At 36.3% G+C, this 25,063-nt stretch overlaps 1 protein-coding gene across 1 annotated transcript in view; it reads left to right on the plus strand.

The window, feature by feature from the left end:
• Window positions 1-25,063, plus strand: part of PREX2 (phosphatidylinositol-3,4,5-trisphosphate dependent Rac exchange factor 2) — a 276,462-nt gene that overhangs the window by 144,230 nt on the left and 107,169 nt on the right. The window contains 6 exon segments of the mRNA XM_038579474.1: window positions 2,447-2,583; window positions 5,127-5,244; window positions 7,743-7,927; window positions 10,238-10,399; window positions 20,429-20,648; window positions 21,188-21,395. Coding sequence (XP_038435402.1) covers window positions 2,447-2,583; window positions 5,127-5,244; window positions 7,743-7,927; window positions 10,238-10,399; window positions 20,429-20,648; window positions 21,188-21,395 — 1,030 coding nt within the window.

Genomic DNA, 25,063 nt, shown 5'->3' on the forward strand with positions numbered 1-25,063 from the left:
AACCTTTTCCTCTTGCTGTTTTCCCATCTAGATCCTTGCTACTTAAAATAGGATCCATAGACCTATAGCATTGTCATTGCCTGGGGACTGGTTAGAAATGGAAAATCTTAGGACCCACGCAGGATGTGCGGAGTCAGAGCCTACATTTTAACAAGATCCTCGGATGATTTGTATGTACATCCAAAATTGATAAGCTCAGCTCTGGAATAATATGCTGATAAACTTTATTTTGTCATGACCAAACTTCCTGAAATTCTGGTCTGTATCTTTAGCTGCCCTTCTTCACTTCCTATTTGAGTTTTAGCCCAGTGCTATAGACATCTCTCCCTATCTTCCACCCATGTCTCCAGTCTGTCTTATAAGATTTATCATGGACTTGACTGAAAAGTACTGTTTGGACATCAATAGCATTTGTATTAATTGAGCTTTCGTGGTATTTGTTTGAACTGACTACTCCTGTTTGCTGGAAAGGTTCATCTCTTGATTTCTGAGATGGCACTTTTCAAATTTTTCTCCTACCCCTCCTCTGGCAGCTCCCTTCATCTATCATCCCCATAACTGTTGGCTCCTGCCTGTCTTCTCTGCCTTCTTGTTCTCTGTAAGAAATCTCATTGATCTTCTTGCTGGAGATATTTAAATCTCTACCTCCTGCTCAGATCTCTTTCCTGGGTTCTATAGTCTAGATCTAATTATTTATTAAACATCTCCACTAAATGCCCTGTTGGCACCTTAAAAACTCAGTATTTAAAAAAAATTAAAAATAAAATAAATAAAATAATAAAATAAATAAAATAAATAAAATAAAAAATAAAAAAATAAAAAAACCCCAAACTCAGTATTTTCCCCAATTGAACTTTCCATCTATACTCTGAACTTGCTTCACCTTCTGTATTTTCTTTATTAAAATGACTGTCTACTCAGCCACTGAGTCCAAAGGCAGAGGAGTAATCCTGAGGACTGTAGCCTCTTCACAAAACTCTGTCATCAAACATCAGATACTTGATCTCATTCTATCTTTTATAACAAATGCTACTTTAGTCCTAGTCCAGAAAATTGTAGTAGATGCTTGTTGTGATTTTGATTTTTGACTTAAACTCTGGCGATCCATCCTCTGTTTTGGGGGGTCATGTCACTTGTCTGCTTAAAATTCTTAAATGATTTTCCTCATGCATATATAGTAAGGTCCAGGCTCTTAGGACTTCACATAGAGTATTCAAGGACTTCACAACCTGGCTCTGCTTGGCTCTCCAGAGTCTTCACCCATCACTCTCATTTTAAGCTCATACTAAGTGCTCATGTGCTTCCAAATGTCCAGGTTATTTCTTGATTCAGTGCCTTTTTTTAGGCTATTCTTTCTATAGGGAGCATCCCTTTTCCCTCCAAGACCTGCTTCAATCCAGAAAAATCACTTAGTATTTCTAGGAGTGAATTTTAGTGAGAAAAAAAATACATACTGTCTTCTTGAATATAAATTATGTTGTCTAAAATGTTTGATAATTCCTTCATTGGAGAAATTGCTTACAAAAGAAGGCTCTTCTAACATAAGTTTTATAATCACTTATAATAATTATATTCATTGTATTTATTAATGGTGCTATGTAAATGTTGATGTGCTCAGAATATCAAATAATAATGACTGAAAGTTTCTGAAAATCTTAACTCCCTGATAGAATATGCCACTTGCGTATTTAAGTCTTCATCTGTGCAAATAAATGATTGACCATTGATGTTATCTGATTAGTTTTATTCTCTACCAATTCTGTGGTTCCTGACCCTTTTTAGATATCCTGAACACTTATTTTACTTAGCAAATCCAGTCTATTTGTAGTTGCTAGTTGACTTGATTTTTTTCCCTAAGAATTTCTTATAACTGCATTTTAAAACATGAAAGTTATTATAGAATTGGTGAATCATTATATTGTACACCTGAAACTAATACAATGCTGTATGTTAATTATAATTGAATTTAAAAAATAAAAAGAAATAAAACTGAAATTTCCAATAACAAATGTTCTTAAATGTTACTAAGAAAAGCCAATTAAAGTGAATACTATTTTAATATTTAGAGATTTTTATAGACTAAAGAAAGATAAATAAGATATAATTTCTGGCTTTCCATTTTGCTATTATATACGCATATGTAGAAAATTAAGACTGACTAGACATTTGAGAGGGGGAATATCTGACTAACATGTTAAAGGTCACTTTACAATAATCCTTCAAACTAACTCTCAGGGAGATGTGAGAATATTTTGTTAATCACAGTTTGAGTGGCCAGATGAAAAGTAGAAAAATTTTGAGAGGGCATTGCTATCAGAACTAAATTTATCAAGAGCATACTAGCCAGATCTCTGTTATACTTAAAAATTACTTTCCTTGTTGTATATGTGATAAAAATGAATGTCATTCCTCAAATTTTTGGCAATTTTCCTATTTGTATTTGAAGGAACTGTGGCTGCAGCAGCTGGTCTCCACCCTGGACAGTGTATTATCAAAGTAAATGGAATCAATGTCAGTAAAGAGACCCATGCCAGCGTTATTGCACATGTTACAGCCTGCAGGAAATATAGGAGACCAATGAAGGTAAACTGCCCTGCAGCTTATCTAGATCTCATTGCATACTTACGTAGAAAGCCTAGAGCACAACACAGGTTTCTGCTTCTAGGATCACATTTAAGCATGGTATAAGCTCAGCATTATGATTGTGTTATTATAATTATTATTAATTATAATTATAATTATCTATGATCAATTATGCTTAAATGATTGCAGCTTATTGTCACGATATCTTCATCTATTTAAAAAGTGCTCTGGTGGATTTTCCTTTCATTCATTTTGTGCTATGAATTTTCAGACAAGATCGGGTGCATTCAGGGTGATATGGCTGTAGACATTGTGCTATGAATTTTCAAATACCGTTTATCAAATTGAAATCCAAAGGTTTTAATTGTTTTCTTGACCTTTGTGAATGCTTTAGGATTTATAACGGTTATTATGTGTCTGTGTGGCTTTTATAGGGTCTGTGATTGAGTTTTGGATATATTTGTTTAAGTAACTGGATTTAGCTCTTAAAAGAAAATACCAAAATGTACTTGTCATTACTTAAAATTCTAAGCATTATCCTCTGACTAAATTTCAAGTGCTGTAGAAAAATAAAATTAGAGTCCTAATTTACAGGCAAAGCTTATCCCATGAAGCACAAGTGAATATTGGCCTATAAGAGAAAATTCTCTCAGATTAATCAACTAGATGTAAAAGGAACTTTAGAGGAGAGGCTTTGTATCTTTTCCTTCATCAACAGACAAGTACTCTCTTCTGGATTTGAGAATGTGTCTTTATGTCCAAACCAGAGAGACGAATGGCTATTTTCTCATAGATCAGGAAATGACATCCTGCAAAATACTGAACCTACAAGAAAATAGCTCATCAATTTTGCTTATTAATAAGGTCAAACTAGCATAGCAAATTGGAATTCATGCATAGACTCATAGGTTATTCTGGTTTATAATGGTTTAATAAATATTTATTGAACTATATTATATTATTGAATGAAATTTTTTTAAAAGACACTTCTGAAATTATCAAACCTTTCCCTTTCAGTCAGAATTTTGATAAGTAGTCCAATTGATTTGAGTTTTGTTCCTTTTCATTTTCCTTGACTGCTTTCTTAGAGAGGAGTTGGTTAGTGAAATGATTAAGAAAATCAATAAATAGGGGCGCCTGGGTGGATCAGTCGGTTAAGCGTCTGCCACAAAGCAGACTGTCCCAAAACCTAGTAGCTTAAAACAACGATTGATTATTTTTTTTCATTCCGTGAGTTGACCGAGTGTTGGTTCCTGTGAAGGGACCCGATGTGGTGGGAGTTATGCTGGGAATGCCTGGGCTCTGCAACCTCCCTCCTTGTGTTCTCTCACTCCGGAGCTCCTCTACATGGCCTCCCTTTCTAGTCTAGCAGATTTTCCTTCCTGCATGGTGTCTGCATTTTAAGAGGGGATAAAGAGATCAACTCTATTTATATCATGCTTGCTAATATCCCTTTGGGAAAACCAGATCCTGTGACCAAACCTCAGGTCAGTGTGTGAAGATGCTGCACAGAGGTGTGGATACTGGAGTGAGTGGTTCCTTTGGGGCCACAGCAGGTTATTTGAATGATCAAATGTTAACTGGCATTTTGATGATGGATAGCAAAATATAATTAAACACAATTGTGAAGTGAATACAAGAAAAAAATCGATAATGTAAATTCTATCACACTTCAGGAGTGCAATTCAGTTTGTCATCTGACCTAGGAAAAGTATAAACTTTAAAGTAATGCAGACCTGAAAGCATCTACTTAGAGGCCACTTCCTCTTATTTATTTAAATAAGATGGCAACTGCTATTTTAATTAAAATATAGAATGATTTAGGACATGATAGGATTAAGAAATAGTTACATCACTTGGGACCCTAATGAAATGAAAGGTGTTCTTTGGTTTGATTCAAAAAAGCATTGACTGTATTAAATATATGTGTTAGGAAGAACATTTAAATGATTTGTATAGTGATAGATGATTATTATTCAGAAAACTGTCCATCTGACATTTATTTAAAAATGAAATTTATAGTTTATTTTAATTTATACTTAAGGCATTTAAATAAGATCCTTGGGAAATACATCGTTTTCAAAAAAATATATTTTGGTAAATACATCTTATTTAAAAACACCTTTGGAAGATAAAATTTCAAGCAAGAAAGTCAGTTTGTTAAATAATATAATTACCATTGACTTATTAGTTTCTTTTTTTAAAGATTTTATTTATTTATTCCTGAGAGACACAGAAAGAAGCAGAGACACAGGCAGAGGGAGAAGCAGGCTCCCTTCAGGGAGCCTGATGTGGGACTTGATCCCAGGACCCCAGGATCATGTCCTGAGCTTAAGGCAGATGCTCAACCACTGAGCCACCCAGGTGCCCCAACTTTTTGTAGTTTCTGATGTTGGTTTCCCTTCTCTTTCACATTTTATTATCTTTGAATAAACTGGAAGAATAAATAAGATCGTCAACTCTCCTAAAGCAGGTTTAGGGAATGAACATGCATTTTTAGAAGCACTAATACCTCTGAGGTTTCCTTCCCCTCCTCATTCCAGCAAGATTCCATACAATGGGTTTATAATAGCATTGAGAGCGCTCAAGAAGACCTTCAAAAGTCTAACTCCAAACCCCCTGGAGATGAAGTAGGAGATGCTTTTGACTGCAAAGTAGAAGGTACGTTCCTTCTTTTTCTCTCCATTTGCTTATAGTAGTACCCTTTTTCAGTATGCCTGTGCTAGTCCCAATTATTGAAAACCTGATATGGTCAAACCACTTTCTTAAGATATTTTCACCAAATAGATGTCATGTCAAATTCATAAACAATACTACCTAATGACTAACATGTCATAGTTAGTATACTCTGTTAGGCACTTTATTAAGTATTTTACATGGATTATCTCATAAAGTCACCAAAAAAGGAAATCTCGCAAAAGAATTATTGTCATCATCCTTATTTTATGGAAGAAGAAATTGAGGCTTATTAGACGAAGAGATTTGCCCAAGCTAGTAAGTGATAGAATGAGGATTTAAACCCAGGTTATAATGTGTTTCCTTGTTTTGAGTTTAAATGTTGTATAGACCTTCCTAATCCAGTGTGGTTCACAGACCAGCAGCTGCAGCATCACCTGGAGAGATGCAGAATCGCAGCCCCACCCCAGATCTATTGCAACAGAATCTCTGTTTTAATAAGATCTGATCCGTAAGGGTACTAAAATTTGAAGCCCTCATTTAGAAAGAAAGTCTATGGTCCCTTTGAAACCACTTTCTTGATTCAAGTAACTTTTACTGTATTCTAGCATTAATTGTAATGAAAGAAACAAACTAATAATGTAAAAATGAGAAAGGTCTTTTTTTTTTTTGAGAGAGAGAGAGAGAGATCTTTTGATGAGAACCCATAATTTCTGTTTTATCAGTGAAGCAAACCAACAGATTGCTGTATTTGGTGGCTTTACCCAAGGGTAAAGGGATGGAGGCAATTAATTTTATGTTTGTATTTGACAAATACCTTGAATTATTGTTTCGACACTTTTTCACACAAGTCCTTGAATCCTCTCTTACTTTTTCCTGGTATATTTCCATTTTTATTATTGGTGGATAACTCTGGTATCTTTCCATTTATATTATTGGTGGATAACTCTGGACATTTTTATTGTACTATTAGGTTCTTCCAAACCAGCACAGTTACATAATCCCCTAAACACACTGATCATAAGGTGGGTGGTGGGGGACTCAGGAAAAGCTGTGTTCCCTCCACTCCAGGAAGACCACTTGGTAGGAGCCACTAGATAATGGATGGTATTAGAAATATTTCAACCACACTGGAGCACCAAGGTTGTTATGACATATCAACTTCCTTAATTATTTAAACCAGGACAAATCTCAGGACCTTATCTTAAGGACTTTATTCTTCATTTAGAGTTAGCTTTTTTTTGCTCATCATCATTACTGCCACAATGAAAGGGTTGATGAGATGCTCTGATAATTGATTTCTAGCTATTCTGGGACTCAATTATTTTAAAATAAACCATTATTCTGCTTTTGCCTATTTTGTATTTACTGTTTCTACCATTCTTTTTTGTTTGTTTCTACCATTCTAAGACTTAACAGTTTTTAGTTAATTAATATTCTATTTTTGCTAATTTAATATTTGCTGTTAGGTTTCTCAGTGGTTTCTTGCTTGAGATTTTAGATGTTTTTATACCAGCTGACTGATTGTAGGCCAAACACCTAGAGGAAGACATTCCAGATAAAAATGTTATAGTGAGGGACACCTGGGTGGCTCAGTAGTTGAGCGTCTGTCTTTGGCTCAGGGCGTGATGCCGGAGTCCAGGAATAGAGTCCCCCATCGGGCTCCCTGCATGGAGCCTGCTTATCCCTCTGCCTGTGTTTCTGCCTCTCTCTCTCTGTGTCTATCATGAATAAATGAATAAAATATTTTTTTAAAAAGAAAATGTTAAAAAAAAAAGAAAATGTTATAGTGAACAATGACAAATTTTCTCAATGAGCTATCTGTAGAATATGCTGTTTCGGAAAATTCATGCATCTTGTCTGCTGAAAAAAATGATTATTGCATCTCCTTTCTGCTTCTTCAGAATGGCTTTATATATATATTTTTTTCTGGTTTGAACAAGTATTCATTCAATGTTGGAGGCAGTTTTAGGAGCCCTGTCTTAAGTCATGCATGTTTTTTTTTTTAAGATTTATTTATTTATTCATGAGAGACACACAGAGAGAGACAGAGACCCAGCAGAGGGAGTAGCAGGCTCCCAGAGGGAGCCCGATGTGAGACTCGATCCCTAGACCCCAGGATCACGACCTGAGCCAGAGGCAGACGCTCAACCACTGAGCCACTCCAGTGTCCCGTCATGCATGCTTTTAATTTAAAAAAAATATAAAATTGTAGGTATAATGTTTATAATGGTATAAATAGGCATACATATGGTACATAGATCAAAATGGATGTGCAAGGACTAGTCATGTTAGTGGTGAGATTTGGATCATTCAAACATATGTTTTTTTAAGCGTTCTTGTTTTTACAAAATGTTAACAAGGATATCAGATTTAGTCATCCTTTAAAGAAATCTTTAAAAATTATTCAGAGAGACTCAAATTATTGAAGAGACTAACAAACCCTTCCTGAATTTGCTGAATTAAAACTGTCTTTGTTCCAGAGGTAATTGACAAGTTTAACACCATGGCCATCATCGACGGGAAGAAGGAGCATGTGAGTCTAACAGTGGATAACGTCCACCTGGAATATGGTGTCGTGTATGAGTATGACAGCACAGCTGGGATAAAGTGTAACGTGGTGGAGAAGATGATTGAGCCCAAAGGTTTCTTCAGCCTCACTGCCAAGGTATGAGTGATCCTGGGAAAACTGAGGATTTTGTTCTAAATAAAGTAACTGACATCCTCTCCCTCCTCTACTTTAAAAAATGTAAGTAGCTGTATATGCTTTAGCTGTCAGCTCATTCAACTTTCTTTTCTTTTTTTTTTCCCCATTACTCGGTAATGCGTACAACCTTCCCTTTTATTGATCTCTTTTGGAGTACAGTGCGAAGTTAGATGGGACTCTTGCCCAGGCAAATGTTAGTTGATTTGGCAAAGGCTTCTCTGCATTTAGTTAAGTTTGCTACATCTGTTGATTCAGTATCATGAATACCTTTCAGATGGTTTTTGTGACAGGTGGTGCTTTTTTAAATGTAGATAATCCTCTGAAAAGTATTTGAAGTCATGAAATGTATTATAAGAAACTTCAAATGCTGCAAGTCTCATGTTTATTTCATAAAATTTCACAAAGCTTCGAGATCCATTTATGAATAGACCCTCAGACATTTATATAATTTTTAGTTAGGAAGGAGATCACCCTTAGTCTTTAGACTAAACCAAGATACAAGGGGAGGAGGGGCGTTTTCATCCAAATAGATGAAACATGTGGTAAGTGACCCAGTGCTTGCTTTTCATGATCCTTTCACCAGGTAAATCAATAAAACCTCCTATTGGACCCTCCTCAGGTCTGAGTTTTAGTATTTCATCTGCTCTTCTATCACCCTGTGAGGATTCAGGTATTATAAGTAAGAAATATGACATATAGCTTCACTACTTTTATTTTTTCATGTTAATCTTTGTTTCATATATGTGTGGTTGAGATAGATTTAGCATTTATAGCATGTATTTTTTAAGATTTTAGTGGGAGAAAATAAGATAGAAACCCAAATGCACTATTTCAAAATTAATTATCTTATGGTTTTGTTTTATATTCTGAAAGTCAACCTCAAAAAAAATTCCATCTTTCTGATGATGTTCCACCACTATGTATCTTTCGATATAGAATCTGTATTTTCAAGACGCACCCTTCCCAACTATATTATATTTTTAAGGCAATCCAGATAAGCGTTTAGAACCAGGATATTATCATCTTTTTCTAGTTATGTCAAATTTGCAAAGTTACACGAGTTATTCTTATATCACAACGGATAAGTACTGCAAATATTTCCATTTTACACATGAAGAAAATAAAAGAAATTAAGAAATTTAACCAAGATCACACTGCTGTTCATAAACTGAGCTCTACTTTCTAGAGTAGTGATTAAACAAAAAAACTCACACTTTGCAAGATAGGGAGGTAGAGGTGGTGAGGGAGCTCAAATAAACATAGCATCTATACATTGTATCTCGCATACAATATAAGATGTATTATATTACAAATTATTATACATGTATTATATATTATAAAAATGTCAGGTAAGGGTATAATCAATCCTTGCAATCTTTGAACAGTCATAAACATGACACATAATTAATTCTCAATTCATTGGAAATTCTCCATGATCAATAGTGTGTATACACACAAGCATACACAAATGCTATCTTACAATTGATTCAAATAGCCAAAGGGATTTATTAATTGAACACATCATATGGATGCTTTTGTCAGATAGAGCTCAGACACTGCAACTATCATTGATTTTACTTTAGCAGGAGAATTTCTTTTTTTTTTTTTTTTTTTAATTTTTATTTATTTATGATAGTCACACAGAGAGAGAGAGAGAGAGAGAGAGGCAGAGGGAGAAGCAGGCTCCATGCACCGGGAGCCCGACGTGGGGTTCGATCCCGGGTCTCCAGGATCGCGCCCTGGGCCAAAGGCAGGCGCTAAACCGCTGCGCCACCCAGGGATCCCAGCAGGAGAATTTCTTATTTATTCATTTCGTCAACAAATATATGCTATATGCATTCTCTGTACTAGGCTCTCAGTAGAAAATAAGGATGCCATTCGATTGGTTTTCCTTACTTACCCTTTGTTGTTCTACTAAGAAATTGAGAAAAAAAAATGTTCTGAGTGACTGACTAAAATATAGGCAATGTGTTACCACATCAGAGCATCCTGATTTATCCAGCAGGGAGTCTTTGAAGTCCACTCACTTCCCTCAGGCAACCTTTTATAGCTGGCAGAAAGCAAAACATGAGAGCCCAAACTACGCAAGTCCATCACTTCACTGTGAGGGTTTTATTGAACATGGAAATCCCAGGCAGCTAAGAGAAGTGTGCTAGGGAGAGTCACTCTGTTCTAGAATTGTGAAAATTTTATTTGGCTAATTTTGAAGGTTTTCTTTTCTTGTTCTGTGTGCGTGTGTGTGTGTGTGTGTATGTGTTTGTATTACTACAGATTCTTGAAGCCCTGGCTAAAAGTGATGATTATTTTGTACAAAACTGCACCAGCCTTAACTCTTTAAATGAAGTGATTCCTACTGACCTTCAGAGTAAATTCAGTGCCATTTGCAGTGAAAAAATTGAGCACATATGTCAGAGAATATCCAGTTATAAAAAGGTAAAAAGTTTTATGAATATATTTTACATGTAATTATTATTCAAATTATTTAAATGTCCAATTTAATTCAATACATAATATTTTCATTGCTTATTTATGTACCAGTTTATTGAAATAATAGCATAACATTTTAGAGTTTTTTGAATATCTTTACATCTATTAACCTCATTTGATCTTTGTAAACCTGAAAGCTAGGTCATTATTCCACATTTTCCAAATATAATAACTGAGGCCTAAAGCATTAAATTACTTAGTAGCAAAAGATAGAGTTAGGGATGGAAATCCAGGCCACCTAATTATGAAGTCAATAGTTTTTTTTCCTTTTCTCTCAACAGAGGGAATAGAACTTTCAATCAGAAAATACACAGAACACAGTCTGTTTGAAATTGATTGATTAGTACATTTATTTGACATATTTATTGAGCACATTTTATATGCCAAGTACTGTTCTTGGTGTCTTGGTGCTAGGAATATGACAATAAAAGAGAGAAGATCTTTCCTCTCAGGGTACTTATATTTGAGTGAGGGATGCAGCAAAGAAGAAGTAAATCTCTACAGAGGCCCCAAAGCAGCAAAAAAAAAAAAAAAAAAAAAAAGGGCAACAAAACAAAAACCAGGGTGGCAGAGCGAATATGGCTGGCTTAGGCAGGCACAGTGTTAAAAGCTACGGAAGCTTTTTATCTTTTGGAACTTTGGAAGGAGTTTGGATTTTCTTCTCACATCAGTGGAAGCAATTGGAAGCTTATAATCGAGGATGACTTCATTGGTTTAAGTTTTTAAAAGATGGTGCTGGGTCTTCTGTAGGAATGGATTTCAAGGTGCAAGAATGGAGGCCTAGAGACGAAGAGGAAACTATTGCGATAGTCCCAGTGAATGATGGTGGTAGCCTGGCCTATGGTGAAGATGGGGGAGACAGAGAAAATTAGATGGATTTGAAGATACAATTTAGACATAGAATTAGTAGAAATTGATCTCTAAAATACATGTATAGTAAGTTTTTTTTTCTATTATATCAATAGGAGACTAGCTAATTAAATTATTTCCCTTAAAATGAGGTTGGTTGTTTAAAATTTAATACAGCCATACTAGGAAATATTTATCTCAGTTTTTATGAATGTGAGTTAATTGTGTATGTTTTATGTTCCTGATGTACTAAGTCAAGGATAAGCCTAGATGTGTCCAGATATGGCTGTATGAGAATAGGGAAATGCAAAAATGAATACTTAACCATTGGTTACCTCAGGTTGAGTGGGGACAAGGAGAAGAGAGGTCACCATGGTTTTAAGACTTCCTAAAATGTTTAGCTTATGAAGTTGAATATGTATTGCTATTTTAATTCTTTATAAGTCCATTCACATGAAGAAAAATGATCCTCAAGATCACTGCTTAACTGTCACATCTGTTAATCCTCTTTCCTTGATTGCTAAGGTCAGTTCACCTATTTGAGTTTGGGAAAGATGCCATGAATATGCCTTGTTGAAGCTGAAGAACAGAAGGTTCTCTTTTTACTTCTCCCTTCTGCATAAGATAGGACAGTGCTTTGAAGTAGAAGGTCTAAACAAATGTAAATTCATATTCCCCTTTGAGCACATTTTGAAAAGAGAATCATTCTACTTCAGAAATGGATCTGTTTAAAGTATGATAGGGGTTCAGGCAGATTCCGATTGTCAAAGTTGTCAGTGTTGGAGGGGTCATTTCTTATATTTTTCCATTCATACAAAAGTAGTAGAAATAGCTTAAAGAAATATACATTAAAAAAGTAAACTATAGGGGCCCCTGGGTGGTTCAGTAGTTGAGCTTCTGCCTTTGGCTCTGGTCCTGGGATCGAGTCCCCCATCGAGCTCTCCTCAGGGAGCCAGCTTCTCCCTCTGCCTATGACTTTGCCTCTCTTTCTGCTCTCATGAATAAATAAATAATATCTTTAAAAAATGTAAACTATATAAGTAAAAACAAAACATTAGGATGAAGGTATATTAGATAGGCTATTGATTCAGCTGCTTAATAAGGACCAAAATAACACGAGCTTATAACTGAAAGCTTATTTTTCGCTTACATGAAAGTTCAGCTGGACTGGAGTCCAGTGGGGTGGGGTTTGATGATCTTCTAGGGCTCCTTCTGTATTTTTACTGTCTCGTCTAAGACATTGCCCTCTTCTACAAGGTCAAAGTCGGCTCATCAGCACCATGCCAAATTATATTCCCTCAGAAGAGAAAAGAGGAAGTGGAGAGTAAAGAGTTTCTTGTTTGAGGGCATGACCCAGAATTTGTACACAGCACTCCTGTTCACATCCGATTTGTCACTTGCCGAAAGAGGCTGAGATATATGTTATCTCAAACTGGGCTTCCATGTACCCAACTATAAAACTCATAGAATTTTATTAATAAAATGAAGAAAGAGAGAACAGATATTAGTGGAAAATGAGCAGGTACATTTGTTTATAGGTAAAGTTATGTTACAGTCGATGGTATAGAAAGACCACCAAGGGGAAAGTTTGATAAGGTCCTCCAACTCCTGAGACTCTAGTTAGTTGCTAAAGTGGAATATTCTATTTGGCCTTCAGTTTCCTGATAACGAAAATAAAAAAAGAAACACAGTCTATTACATATTTATCAGCATTCCTGTGATTTATACATGTTTCTTAAGAGAAGCAAAGCTTTTCTTAGACTGAGTTCCAAAAGAAATCTCTCACACTGAATTTCAAAGAGGTGGCACCAGGAAATGTCAGGGCAGTGCCCATAAAGCTGTCCCTGAAAAAGAAATAGCAATTTGTTTTATGTGGCATATATTTTTAATACACTCTTTAATGAAACCCGATGAATGAGTCTAAAACTCAACTTCATGGAAGCAAATTTGTTGCAGGATGGGATGGGAAGAACAAGGGAATATTTACTAAATCTGTACCTACTATGTTGTCAACAATAACTTGAGGATGGCTGCCCTCCCACACCTATAATCTGCAGGGGAAGAAAGGTTAAAATATATGAAGTAACTAAAAATACTACTACCTAACCTACTAGGAGGTACCACCATGACTAGTTGAATGTGCTGGCATATCATACCCTGCTCTATATGATGGTGCTCCCTGGAATTATGTAGCACACAACAGTTTATAGCAGCCTGCTACAGTATCAGACATTGCATAAGTATTTTATAGATTTCAGATATTATATAATTTTATCAACACTGTGACGTGACGTATCATCTATTTCATTGATGAAATGATTGAAGCTCAGAGTGGTTAAGTAACTTGCCCAAAGGCACACAGCTGAGCACAGCTGTGGAAATTGAACCTTGTTCCCTTTTATCGTAAATCTAGTTTTTGTTTGCCTACCTACATTTGATGCTATGCTATACAGCATATGTATTGTTCAAATTCCACTGCTAAATTGCACTATATAGCTAAACAGTATAGGGTCTGACTACAAGGGCAATAGCATTTCAGTAAAAGAGAAATCATCGTGGATGGAATAGTCGGTAAATGCTAGCTGCTCTAAGTTGGAAGGATGTGTCAGAGAGAAGAGAAGTAGAGATGACACTCAAGTAAGGAGAAACCTCTTGAGTGAAGGCAGAGCCACAGAAATGGGACTGATTTTATTGATGAAGAATTGGCATACTGCCTAGACTAGAAAGGAGGATTTGAGTTGGATACCATTAAAAAGAAAACTGGCAAAATCTGATTTTTCTAGTGATATTTTAAAGTGACATAATAATCAGATTTATTTGTAAAAAGGGCAAGTCAGTGGTGACTTGGTCTCATGTAGAAGCACTGGGGATGGAGAGAAAAGAGTCAATTCAAGTGGTGCAGAGGATGTAGACTGTATACAGCTCTATGATGGATTGGTTATGGTGGATGAAGAAGATGTTATACCTTGGTTTTTAACAAAAATGTGATTTGTGATAAACTGAAAAGTGTATCTTGGGGGTAGATTAGAAGCATCAGGGACAGGGTTTTTCCCCAAATGTTAAGGCTTCTCAAAAACACCACCCTGGCAAGTAAAAAGTATCTTCCATTTTCTCAGAAGTAACTAAGAGCCTAGAAAGCTTTTAAAGCAAAGATGGACAGGCTAATGATGGGCAGTGATTTGAGATGGTAAAAATTACATCACTAGATTTGGAAAGCTCTTGTATGTACATTATTGTTTGAGCCTCAAAACAGCCATATGTACTGAATACTCCTACCATCTGCTTCTTTCGCAGGGAGATTAAGAATTTGCTTAAGGTCACTTAGCTGGCAAGTAGCAGACTAGGTATCAGTCCTATGGAATATTGTCTCGCTTATTTTTATTTTTAATTTTAGAAATAAAGATAAACCTATAGTCAATTAGGAGTTAAGCACTTTAAAAGATCCTTTTTCAGCATCTTTTACTGACCGCACACGTATTTAGAATATTTGACTGTCTTTCTCATTAGATGAACAAGGTTAGCAAGAAAATATTTCAGGGATATTTTTTATTTGAACAAAATTCAGATAGCTAAGACAATAATAGCCTTACTAGGTTATGTAAGGTTAGCTCTATTTGTGTATCAAATGCATGTCCACAGAAAATATAGCATTTGTGAATATGTATTTTTAATTTCCACATATTTACTTTTAAACTATTATTAGTAACATATTTTTCTTCCAGATGAAGACTTCAAACACCCCTCTTTTTTGTAAAATAAAATGTATCCATAGAAACTAAAATCTCAAAGAAGCTGGCTTTCCTGTATTTTGACTCTAAAAGTTTTAGGCTTTAAAAATAGAAACAAGTTGATTTCTGCAGTTTCTATAGCCAGGCTGCTGCAATCATAATTGATTTTCTGGCCAGCTGTACAGGCCACAGATGTTTTTTAGCACATGTATGAGAGAAGTTCAGACCTTACTGGAGACCTGAATGAATCCTAAGCAGGCGTTTAATCTTCTTGGGGCAGGATGTGTGGGTGATCCAGACATAAAACTATGCACTGTTTAGAGAAACATTCTTACCCTGAATTGTCCTTAGAACTCTTTTTAATTCTAGATTCATTCTCCATTGGATAATAATTCCATAATTGGGCTTATTTTGTGTATTAATGATACTTCCTCCATATAAACATTTAATGAGCTTTCAAGAGATTGTTCCTGTTTACACAAAAATATAACGTGTAGGAATCCAAAGTCTTACTTTAAATATTCCAAGTACCTTTAGTTATTAGTGCCACATAGTCCCCAAATTGATATATAGATCAGGAAAATTAGGGGTAAAATTTTTTTCCACGTCCTCTTCCCTCACTACAGATTTCTTATAACTCCATGCCACAGGGGTTTCATTCTTAATTGAAATGGGAGACTATCTGCAAAATATAGCAGCTTACCTTTGTATTATTTTCTACGTTTAGTCAAGTGACTATAACTGGATATTAATGTGTTGTCATGGTTAATAATTCATGAATTAACTACCAATGCATTAGAAGCCTGCAGCTCCATTTCTAAGAATTACTTATGTCAATGTACAAATATGCTTTAATGTCATCTAGATTAAAAATCACTATTTCCCTTGATCCCCCATACTCTACCTATTGTTTCATTTCTTGAACTCTGTCCTGAAAAAAGCTCCCCATATGCCATCTATACCTGCTATCTCACTCACCTTTCATTCTTAACACACTCAAGACGGGCTCAAGTACCCCCCCCCCCCCCATGTAACTAGAATGACTCTTTTTTTTTTTTTTTTAGATTTTATTTATTTATTCATGAGAGACAGAGATGGGGAGAGAGAGAGAGAGAGAGAGAGAGAGGCAGAGACACAGGCAGAGGGAGAAGCAGGCTCCATGCAGGGAGCCCGAGGTGGGACTCCATCCCAGGTCTCCAGGATCACGCTCTGGCCTGAAGGTGGCACTAAACCTCTGAGCCACCTGAGCTGCCCTGGAATGGCTCTTTTAAGGTCACTGATGACCTATATTTTTTCAAAACTCGTTAACTGTCATCATCATATTCCTTGTTTTAGTGGCATCTATGCAGTTGACCTTGTACCTCTCTTTAGAAATTTTCTACTTTTGCTTGCCTTTTCTGAGAGGCTCAGTCACAGTGATGTCCTATGCTTGTTTCTTCTTTTTTCTCTGACCTCTTCATGAATCAGAACTCAGGATTTGCTCTGTCCCCTTTCCTCCCTCCACGCTTCATCCTGTAGTGATCACATTCAATCTCCTGGCCCATTGTGATCCTCTTCATTTGTGTCTAATAGATACCTCAGACTTCACGTGTCCAAAATAAACTCCTGATCCTGCCCTTCTACAGTTGTCATATCTGTTGTCATCTCTACCTTAGGATGAGACCCATCCTGTGCATTGATCAGTCTGAAAAGCTTGCGTGCATTTTTTACTCCTGGCTCCCACATAACCATTCTCTTGGCTCTACCTTCACGACATGCGGCCTTTTCTCATCGCTCCGATTACACATAGCCTAGGGTGACCCAGCATTGTCTCTCCCACAAGTGGTCTTCCTGCTTCCACCCTTGCCCACCAACAGTCTATTCTGAAGGGCTGTGAATCTCAATCACAGTAAGAGCTAAATTGTTCTACAGGTCTCTGAGCTCCTATTTGATCTGTGCCTTCCTTCCTTCTAAGAAGGATCTTCCTTCCTTCTACCCATAATTTCCCCACTCCCATGTTCTTCCCCTTTCCCCTCACTCTCTGCTTTGGCCACACTGGATGTTCATTGAAGCATACTATCCTTGGGGTTTTTGCATTGGATGTTCACTCTCCTGGGAAAGCTTTTTCTTCTTGTACCCACATTCCCAACTCTCCCTTCCTTCAAAATTTTGCTTAAATGTCAACCTCTTCAATGAGGGTTACAATTGGCAATGCATTCTTCACCTCACCACTGAAACTCCCAGCCCTCTTTTCCTGCTCCATTTTGTTTTCAACCTGTACTTATCATCTTCTAGGATAATATAATTGACTTACGTTTATTGTTGGCCTCTCTTCTCACTAGAACATAACCTCCCAGAAGGCAGAAATCTGTTTCACTCACTGATGTTTCCCAGCATGCCTAGAATAGTGCCTGGTTTAGAAAGCCCTCAATGTGTAATTGTTGGATGGATGAATAAAAGTGGAGTATGTTTGGGCTACATTATCCAAAATAGGTTTAAAGTGCTGTATGTCCCAACTCCCCTTCCCCCACACCCTATACATTTCTTTATCACAAAATCGAAATTTTTGTTTATGGAAAATAGCTTTTCTGGTCTTTCGTTGTGAGCATCTCCAAAGCAGGTTAGTGAACTCAGTGTTGTCTTTGATGTTTCTAAGAAAGATGCCAGGTTCATGTTGGCAGGGCCATTGCTACTGGATGGCCTGACCGCAGCCTGTTCCTATGCATGTGCTACAGTCAAGACAAGAACTGTACCTACCTCATTTTAGATTTGCGTTACAGAAGGGTGTCCCAATTAAATATTAGGACATGCTGTCTAGGAGTACATTTTTTGATCTGTAAAATGTATTCAGCACATTTCCAGGATCCATGACTATGGTCCTTCCTTCATCTCCCCCTTTTCTACTATGTTCATAGGCATTTGTATTTAGGTACATGTTAGAAAGTTAGAGGAAACTGGTCGCACTGGAAAGGGAATCTTATCCCTTCTCTATCTGATCACTCTAGTAACACCTCATCCCATCACTCTGTTCACTTCCTTCTTAGCATTTACCAAATTTTTCATTGTCTGGCTATTATAATTATTATGTAATTGTTACATATGCACATAGTTACAGATATATATATATATATATGTATACACATACACATACACGTTACATATACTTGTAGTAATATAATTGTTATATATAAGAATATTCTTTTTTTTTTAACCTGAGTCCTCTACTAGACTATGTACTCTATGAGGGCAAGGACTGTATCCCCAGCATTTACTGCAGAGTCTGGGAATAGATGCTTCTCTTTATATGTTTGAATAAATATGTAAAGAGTTAAAATGAAAGAAGGCAGAGGACTGTTAAGTCAGTTGAGCGTCTGCCTTTGGCTCAGGTCATAATGTCAGGGTTCTGGGATCGAGCCCCAAGTTGGGCTCTCTGCTCAGCGGAGAGTCTGCTTCTCTCTCTCTCTCTCCCTCTCCCCTTCCCCTCACTCATGCTCTCTCTCACACTCTTTCTCAAATAAGTAAATAAAAATCTTTTTAAAATAAATAAATAAAATAAAATGGAAAAAGGCAAAAGGAGCATACCTGTCTATTGTGGTCAACGCTATGCCACAATGCTGTGCCTTTCTTTGTGCCATGGGGACTTATCTGAGAGTTTTGTCCTGCAACTACAATGGAAAAGATCTTCTGAGTGCAAGTTTGCATCTGGCCTTAAATTCTAAGTCTTTCCCAGATAAGTCTTCAGGTCACAGTTTCTTTATTATAAAGTAAGAGCATAGACCAGAAAGTCTCTAAATTACTCTCACTCTTTAGGTGTTTCAGATAGTATCACTATACATTATTATCAAATTTGTTAGGAATTTTGTTGACAATTCCCTGCATTTCCACCGCTCTCATTTTGATTCCTACTGTGTGTTGGTACTTGACTGAGCTACATAGCTTCAGACCTGTGATTTGAAGGCACAGTTTCATATACAGGTAACATAGTTCATATTCTAATGATGAGCTTATATTTATAAAATGTGATTTTTGGTATCACATCTTTATTTTTTTAATTTAACCTAGGAAAGTTACACAGTAACCAATGTTAGTCTTAATTTTTAATACTTCAGTGCCCAAATTACTACTCTACTAGTAGAATAAATAAATCTGCTTTCAGTTTTCAAGCAAGAAGACAGCACAGAGATTATTTCATCCATATTCCTCATCTTACTAGGAATGGTAAAAAGATAGTGACTTGCCCAGCATCACATCCGTTATAGGCTAAACTAAACATAACTAAAACACACATAGCTTGTGGCTCTTTGTCCTTTGCTTTGAAACTATAATCCAGTTCAACCCTATGAGATGGCTCTTTATGGTGCACAAGGCATGGAATTTATCATCCACTGAGATAGAGATAAGAAACTCATTCATAATTATAAGAAGGGTTACAATATGCTGTAACCTAGCACACAGCCAAGGATATTGGACCTAGATGAAGACATGTAGGCCTGATGATAACTTCATAGGAGCTGAAAAATGCATAGGAGTAAGTTTAGCAATGAGGGAAGAAGAATATTCTAGGCTCACCAAAAAGCTTGTACAAAGACCGAGAATGAGTAGACAGTATGGGAGAGGATCTGAGTGAAGGCAAGAAGGAGCCTAGGGGGCAAGGGAAAGAGAGCTTGAGATAATAACCTAGGTGTAGATCAGACTTTGGGTGGCCATATAGACCACACAACAAGGAATAGATGGGTTTGGATTGCAAAGTTCTAAGTAGTAGATTGGCCATTCTTGGAAGTTGTGTGAATCCCTGGAGTATCACTTTATTTCCAATGGCGTAAAAGCTGAGTCCGCACCAGTCTTCAGACTGATCCTGACCCAACTGCTCAGCAGTGATTCGCAGGAGACACGGGCAGTACTGTTGGTTCTGCCCGTTGTCCTACCCTTCTGGGTCAACACCACCATGCCTTGCTGTCTAACCTGTTCACAGACTCAGGTTTGGACTGGCTTTTGACAATGGTTAGAATAGTCCACTCTTGACCCGGTGGCAGCTACCCACTTCTACCACTTTGCCTCACTTTAAGTGGTGTGTCCCTCTTGTATCCGAGGATGGCAATTTGAGTTCTCTGTCAGACTCTCAGCTGCTAGCAGCCTGGGGATTTGAGTTCTAATAAGTGCTATTGGTCACTTGAATTTGTTTATTTTAGCATCTAACTTGCAATCAGAATTTCAAAAGAATCCTATGCATTGCTGGCCTATATTGCTTTACTTTATTAAGAATGTGTGGGTTTTAAAATAATGGTTTAATTTCCAGCAACTTATAATTTATTTCACTTTTCCAGTTGACATGATTTTATTTTTTAATATTTTGTTATGGATGATGGAAGTTAGGAACACTGTGTGTTCAACTGGTTTTTATTTCTTCTTTAATTTACAGTTTTCACGTGTCCTGAAGAATAGAGCCTGGCCCACCTTTAAACAGGCCAAATCTAAAATCTCCCCATTACATAGCAGTGATTTCTGCCCTACCAACTGTCATGTCAACATAATGGAAGTTTCCTATCCCAAAACATCAACCTCCCTGGGAAGTGCATTTGGTGTTCAGCTGGATAGTAGGAAGCATAATTCTCATGATAAAGAAAATAAATCTGAGCAAGGTATGTTAGCTTTTGAAACTTTCTCAAATCATGAAAAGTAATTTAGGCAATTGTTAACTATCCCAGCATCCCTGAAATAGGATAGATTCCTGGTGTATAAACAAGTCTGAATTTTATAAAGACAGGATTCCTCTTATAATCATTTGGATAATTATCCATAAATGTTTATAGAATAAAAAAGGAGTTTTGCAGTTTTATTATTTTTTCCTCTAAGAAGAATGATTGTTCTTGCCTTCATTACATGCATGTTGGGCACTGCTTATCCTGCTGTGAAAACCAGTAGTATGAAATGGCCCTATAACTATAACAAAAATACAGGTGGAGCAGCTTTAGAGATGCACAATGCCATTCCCCACCATCACAGTAGAGCATGAGATTGAAAGATATTTTAATCACAACTCGCTTTAACTCCTGAATTAAATTCAGCACTGGTTTGGCATTTTATTTTATGTAAGCCTATGTCTAGAATGAATTGCACTGGAACATTCCTGTAAGTTAAAGGTTATATATATTATTCTGGAATGATTTTAACTCCTCAGGGAAACTGAGTCCAATGGTGTACATTCAGCACACAATCACAACCATGGCAGCCCCTTCAGGTCTGTCTCTGGGACAACAGGATGGGCATGGGCTCCGGTACTTGTTAAAAGAAGAAGACCTAGAAACCCAAGATATTTATCAGAAACTATTGGGCAAACTTCAGACTGCACTGAAAGAGGTGGAAATGTGTGTTTGTCAAATTGATGAGTAAGTATTTTATTTACTATACTTTATTTATTTATTTATTTATTTATTTTATTTACTATATTTTTATTTTTTTATTATTTTTTTATTTATTTACTATATTTTTAAATGTGCCTAATAAAATAGCTGGAAAACCTGGCTTTTGAATATCCATCACTCTCTTTCATTTTTAGAAAAGTAGGATTTTGTGGGTGTATGTAAATCATATAGATGCTCTTCATTTCAGCACCTTAAAAGTGATATAACATGGCAAATATATAGATATATATTTTAAGGAAGCATTTAATACCAGGGAAGAGAACAACAAAATTCTGTCTATAGAAAGCACAAAGTCTCAATGTGAAAATATTAAATTAAAAAATATGATTGAAAGATTGCCAACTAAGTATACATATTTCCTGGTATCCTTTATATAGCAGAACACAGTATTTGACGTATATACACTCAATAGATGTATATGATAAATATGTAACAAATCTTTAATATACTTGTTGAATGAGTAAATGCAAAATCATGTATCACTAGGACCAATCTTTTTCTGATTGAATTAATGGTTTACTAAACAATAATCCAAACAGCTGTGCCAGTCATTTGGACATTTTTACCAAGAATGGAGAAGAGGTGGAAGTAAATTAAAATGTTTCCAAAGAGGTTGACTCTGATTCTTATTTAAAATTTTGATGGTTGGACAATTGCCTCAACTCTGTGGGATGATTTCCCACATCATGGTGTGTGATTATATATTACAGCTAGTCAAGGCAACTCTGTATAGTCACAAGAACATGGGGGTTTGGGGTAGTTTGGTCTCTCATGTACTAAACAGGATGAAGAATAATAACAAATTACAAGTTTGTGGTGAAAATTGCAAGAATTAATATAAAAAACACCAGCACAGTGCCTAACATTGTGCTTGCTCATCATTCAAAGAGTTGAAATTGGTGAATATATCTGAAGTTGGTAGAATCTGAAAATAGTATAGACACCATTATCCTCTTTTTATTGTACTCTCTTTAAGAAGTTACACATTTAGATTGCTGCCAGATGTGTCTTAATTCCCCCCACATACATCATCCCATACTTCCCTGGATAATTCAGTTTTGACATAAAATATTTAAAACTTATACTAAGCCTTCTTTTGTAATTGGACATTATGCTAATAAAATCTTAATTGGCATAATCTCTTATTTTACACATCTTTGAAATTTGGAGATCAAAATCACCAATTAGATGCATCATATTTCTAAGGCGATCTTTAGATAGTTACTATTTACTATGCTAATTTGTTCTGACATTTTTATGAGTTAATTTAGACTTGAAATTCTGTTTTCCTATTTTTAATACACTAGTTTTTAAAAAATTGTTTATTACATCAGTATATTATATTGTGACTGCCCCATTTACAGATGAATTAAATAGTTTGGGGTTGCTAAGAGAAAAAGTGCCTATTTTTAGGCAACTGTATGATACTTTGGATTGTTTGAGAATGGCCTTGTGACACATAAGTTAATATCTTAGGGCATCATATTTTGTTTTATTTAGTAAATGGAATTTTATTGTATGATATGTTCTATTTTAGAAACCAGTTTTTTTTCTCCCTAAAGTATTTAGGAAGTGCACAGAGTAAGAATCTTTATTAATAAGGCAATAAATAGTGGCACTGAATCATGTATCCTAGCTCCCGGAGGGATTTTAGGAGAACATCTGGACCAATCCCACACTGCCAGTTGGACCAAGAGTTATTATTCCTGTTTTTCAGATGAGTCCTTTACCAACAGCAGGATTATTGATGTGCCTGAGCAGATACTACCTCAGAGACCAGGCCTCTAATGCATGACTACTCAGCACTTCCTGGCAGTTGTCCAGACTATGTCTGTCTTTGTTAATTTATTGATTTTTTTTAAGTTTAGCTAATGTAGATATATTTTCAAGAAAACGGTTAGAGCCAAAAAGCTCCCTTTACTTGGCTTAAAATGCTTTATATTTAAAGCATTCATTGAAGAAAGGAGTTAAGCTATTTTTATTAACCAAAACTACTTAAAATAATTACCTATTTTTACTTAAGATTTTCCCACTCTGTTATTCTAAAAGCTTTTCCCCTACTGTGCATGTTTATTAGGAAAATGACATGAAATGCACAAGTGATTTGAGAAACTTCCTTGGTCTTCTCTGTGTGCACCATATAATTTAGTTCTAAATATAAATATGTTCCACATAATTCAATGTGCAATATAATCCCTTTAAAACAGTGCCATTGTCCAAGTGCCTGGATTCCCTATTGCCCCATTCAGAGATGCTGCAGTGCAGTCGAGCTTGACAAATTATTTAAAAAGCTAGTTACCAAACAATTTTCTCACCATGTAGTAATTATTCTTGGTCAGACATATATGCCTGTGCAGAGTGGAGAAGCAGATCTCAGATACTTTGCCAAGTTTTAAGAGAAACTGCCTCACAACATTGCATTGCTGGCCTTTCTAGAAATCCTTCATTCCTGGGAAAGGGCCTGGTACTGAGCTTATCTGTTTACCCTGCCACTTGGGAACACTTCTCCTAGAAATAAAATTTCCTTTAACACATAGGCATTCCACTAAATGCTTCTACTTCCTTCAGATCCAAAGGTGGGACTAGAGACACATTTGTTGTCTACTAACATGAAATAAGGTGATGTTATGAATTTATTATTCTATGTTTCCTGTCTCATTGACACTAAATACTTTGTCCTTCAATGAGCTATTTTCTGGGTAATGACAGTTAGGTACCAGACATAAGTAGAGGGCAAAATAATTTGTAGATAATCCAAAACCATTGATGGGATTTTAAAATACAGCATTTTGTGTATTCTCTCAGGAGGGAGATGAATAGAGTTCTGGGAGCTAGTGAAGATAGGAAAGCTGAGAACAGGCCTGCATTTTATAGGTGCCAGATGCCCCAGACTAAGTGGTGAACAGACCACACTGTGGGACACTTAGTGAGCTGGGCTTACAGGTAGGAATGGTAGGGCTGTTGGTGGAATTATCCTTGAGGTTTGCCTAAGCATTTTGCTGGTAAATGTATGAAAAGAGGGCCCAGCTTCCTAAATACTAACTTGTACTATAGGGGCTTATGTGTCAGGGACGATTTTATCAGTATATGCACTGCTTGATTTCATCCCTACAGTCCCTCTGTGATGTGGGTTATGAAACACAAGGACATATCACATTAAATCTCAAACTTAAATTTGTGTCTAAACCTGAATTGTAGATCTTCCTTCTTCTCAGTAAAGTGTTCCTCGTCTCTTCAGTTCTGCAAGCCAGAGTCTGGGTATTATCTTTGATTCTTCTCTTTCATGCCCCTTCACCTCCAGTAGCTTATCAAGTTTTGTCAGCTATGCCTCAGAATATATCTGCTCCATCATGTTAGACTGCGTTACCATTGTTCCCCGACCAGTGTCCACTGTAGGAGTTTCCAGCTGTGCCCCTCTAAAGCATTCTACATTCAGCAGATGCCAGAGGGATCTGTAAATGTAAATCATGCTAGAATTCTGCTTAAAACCATTTAATGACACTGCAATGCCATTGAAATCATATCAGCTACATTATTGGGGCCTGTGTGGCCCAATGCAATCTGCCCCTGTGTGGCCCAATGCAGTCTGCCCCGTCTCCAAATTCATTTCTCTGAGCTCCAGTCACACTAGT

Source organism: Canis lupus, chromosome 29, assembly GCF_011100685.1.
Source record: "Canis lupus familiaris isolate Mischka breed German Shepherd chromosome 29, alternate assembly UU_Cfam_GSD_1.0, whole genome shotgun sequence".
NCBI classification, from domain to species: Eukaryota; Metazoa; Chordata; class Mammalia; order Carnivora; family Canidae; genus Canis; species Canis lupus.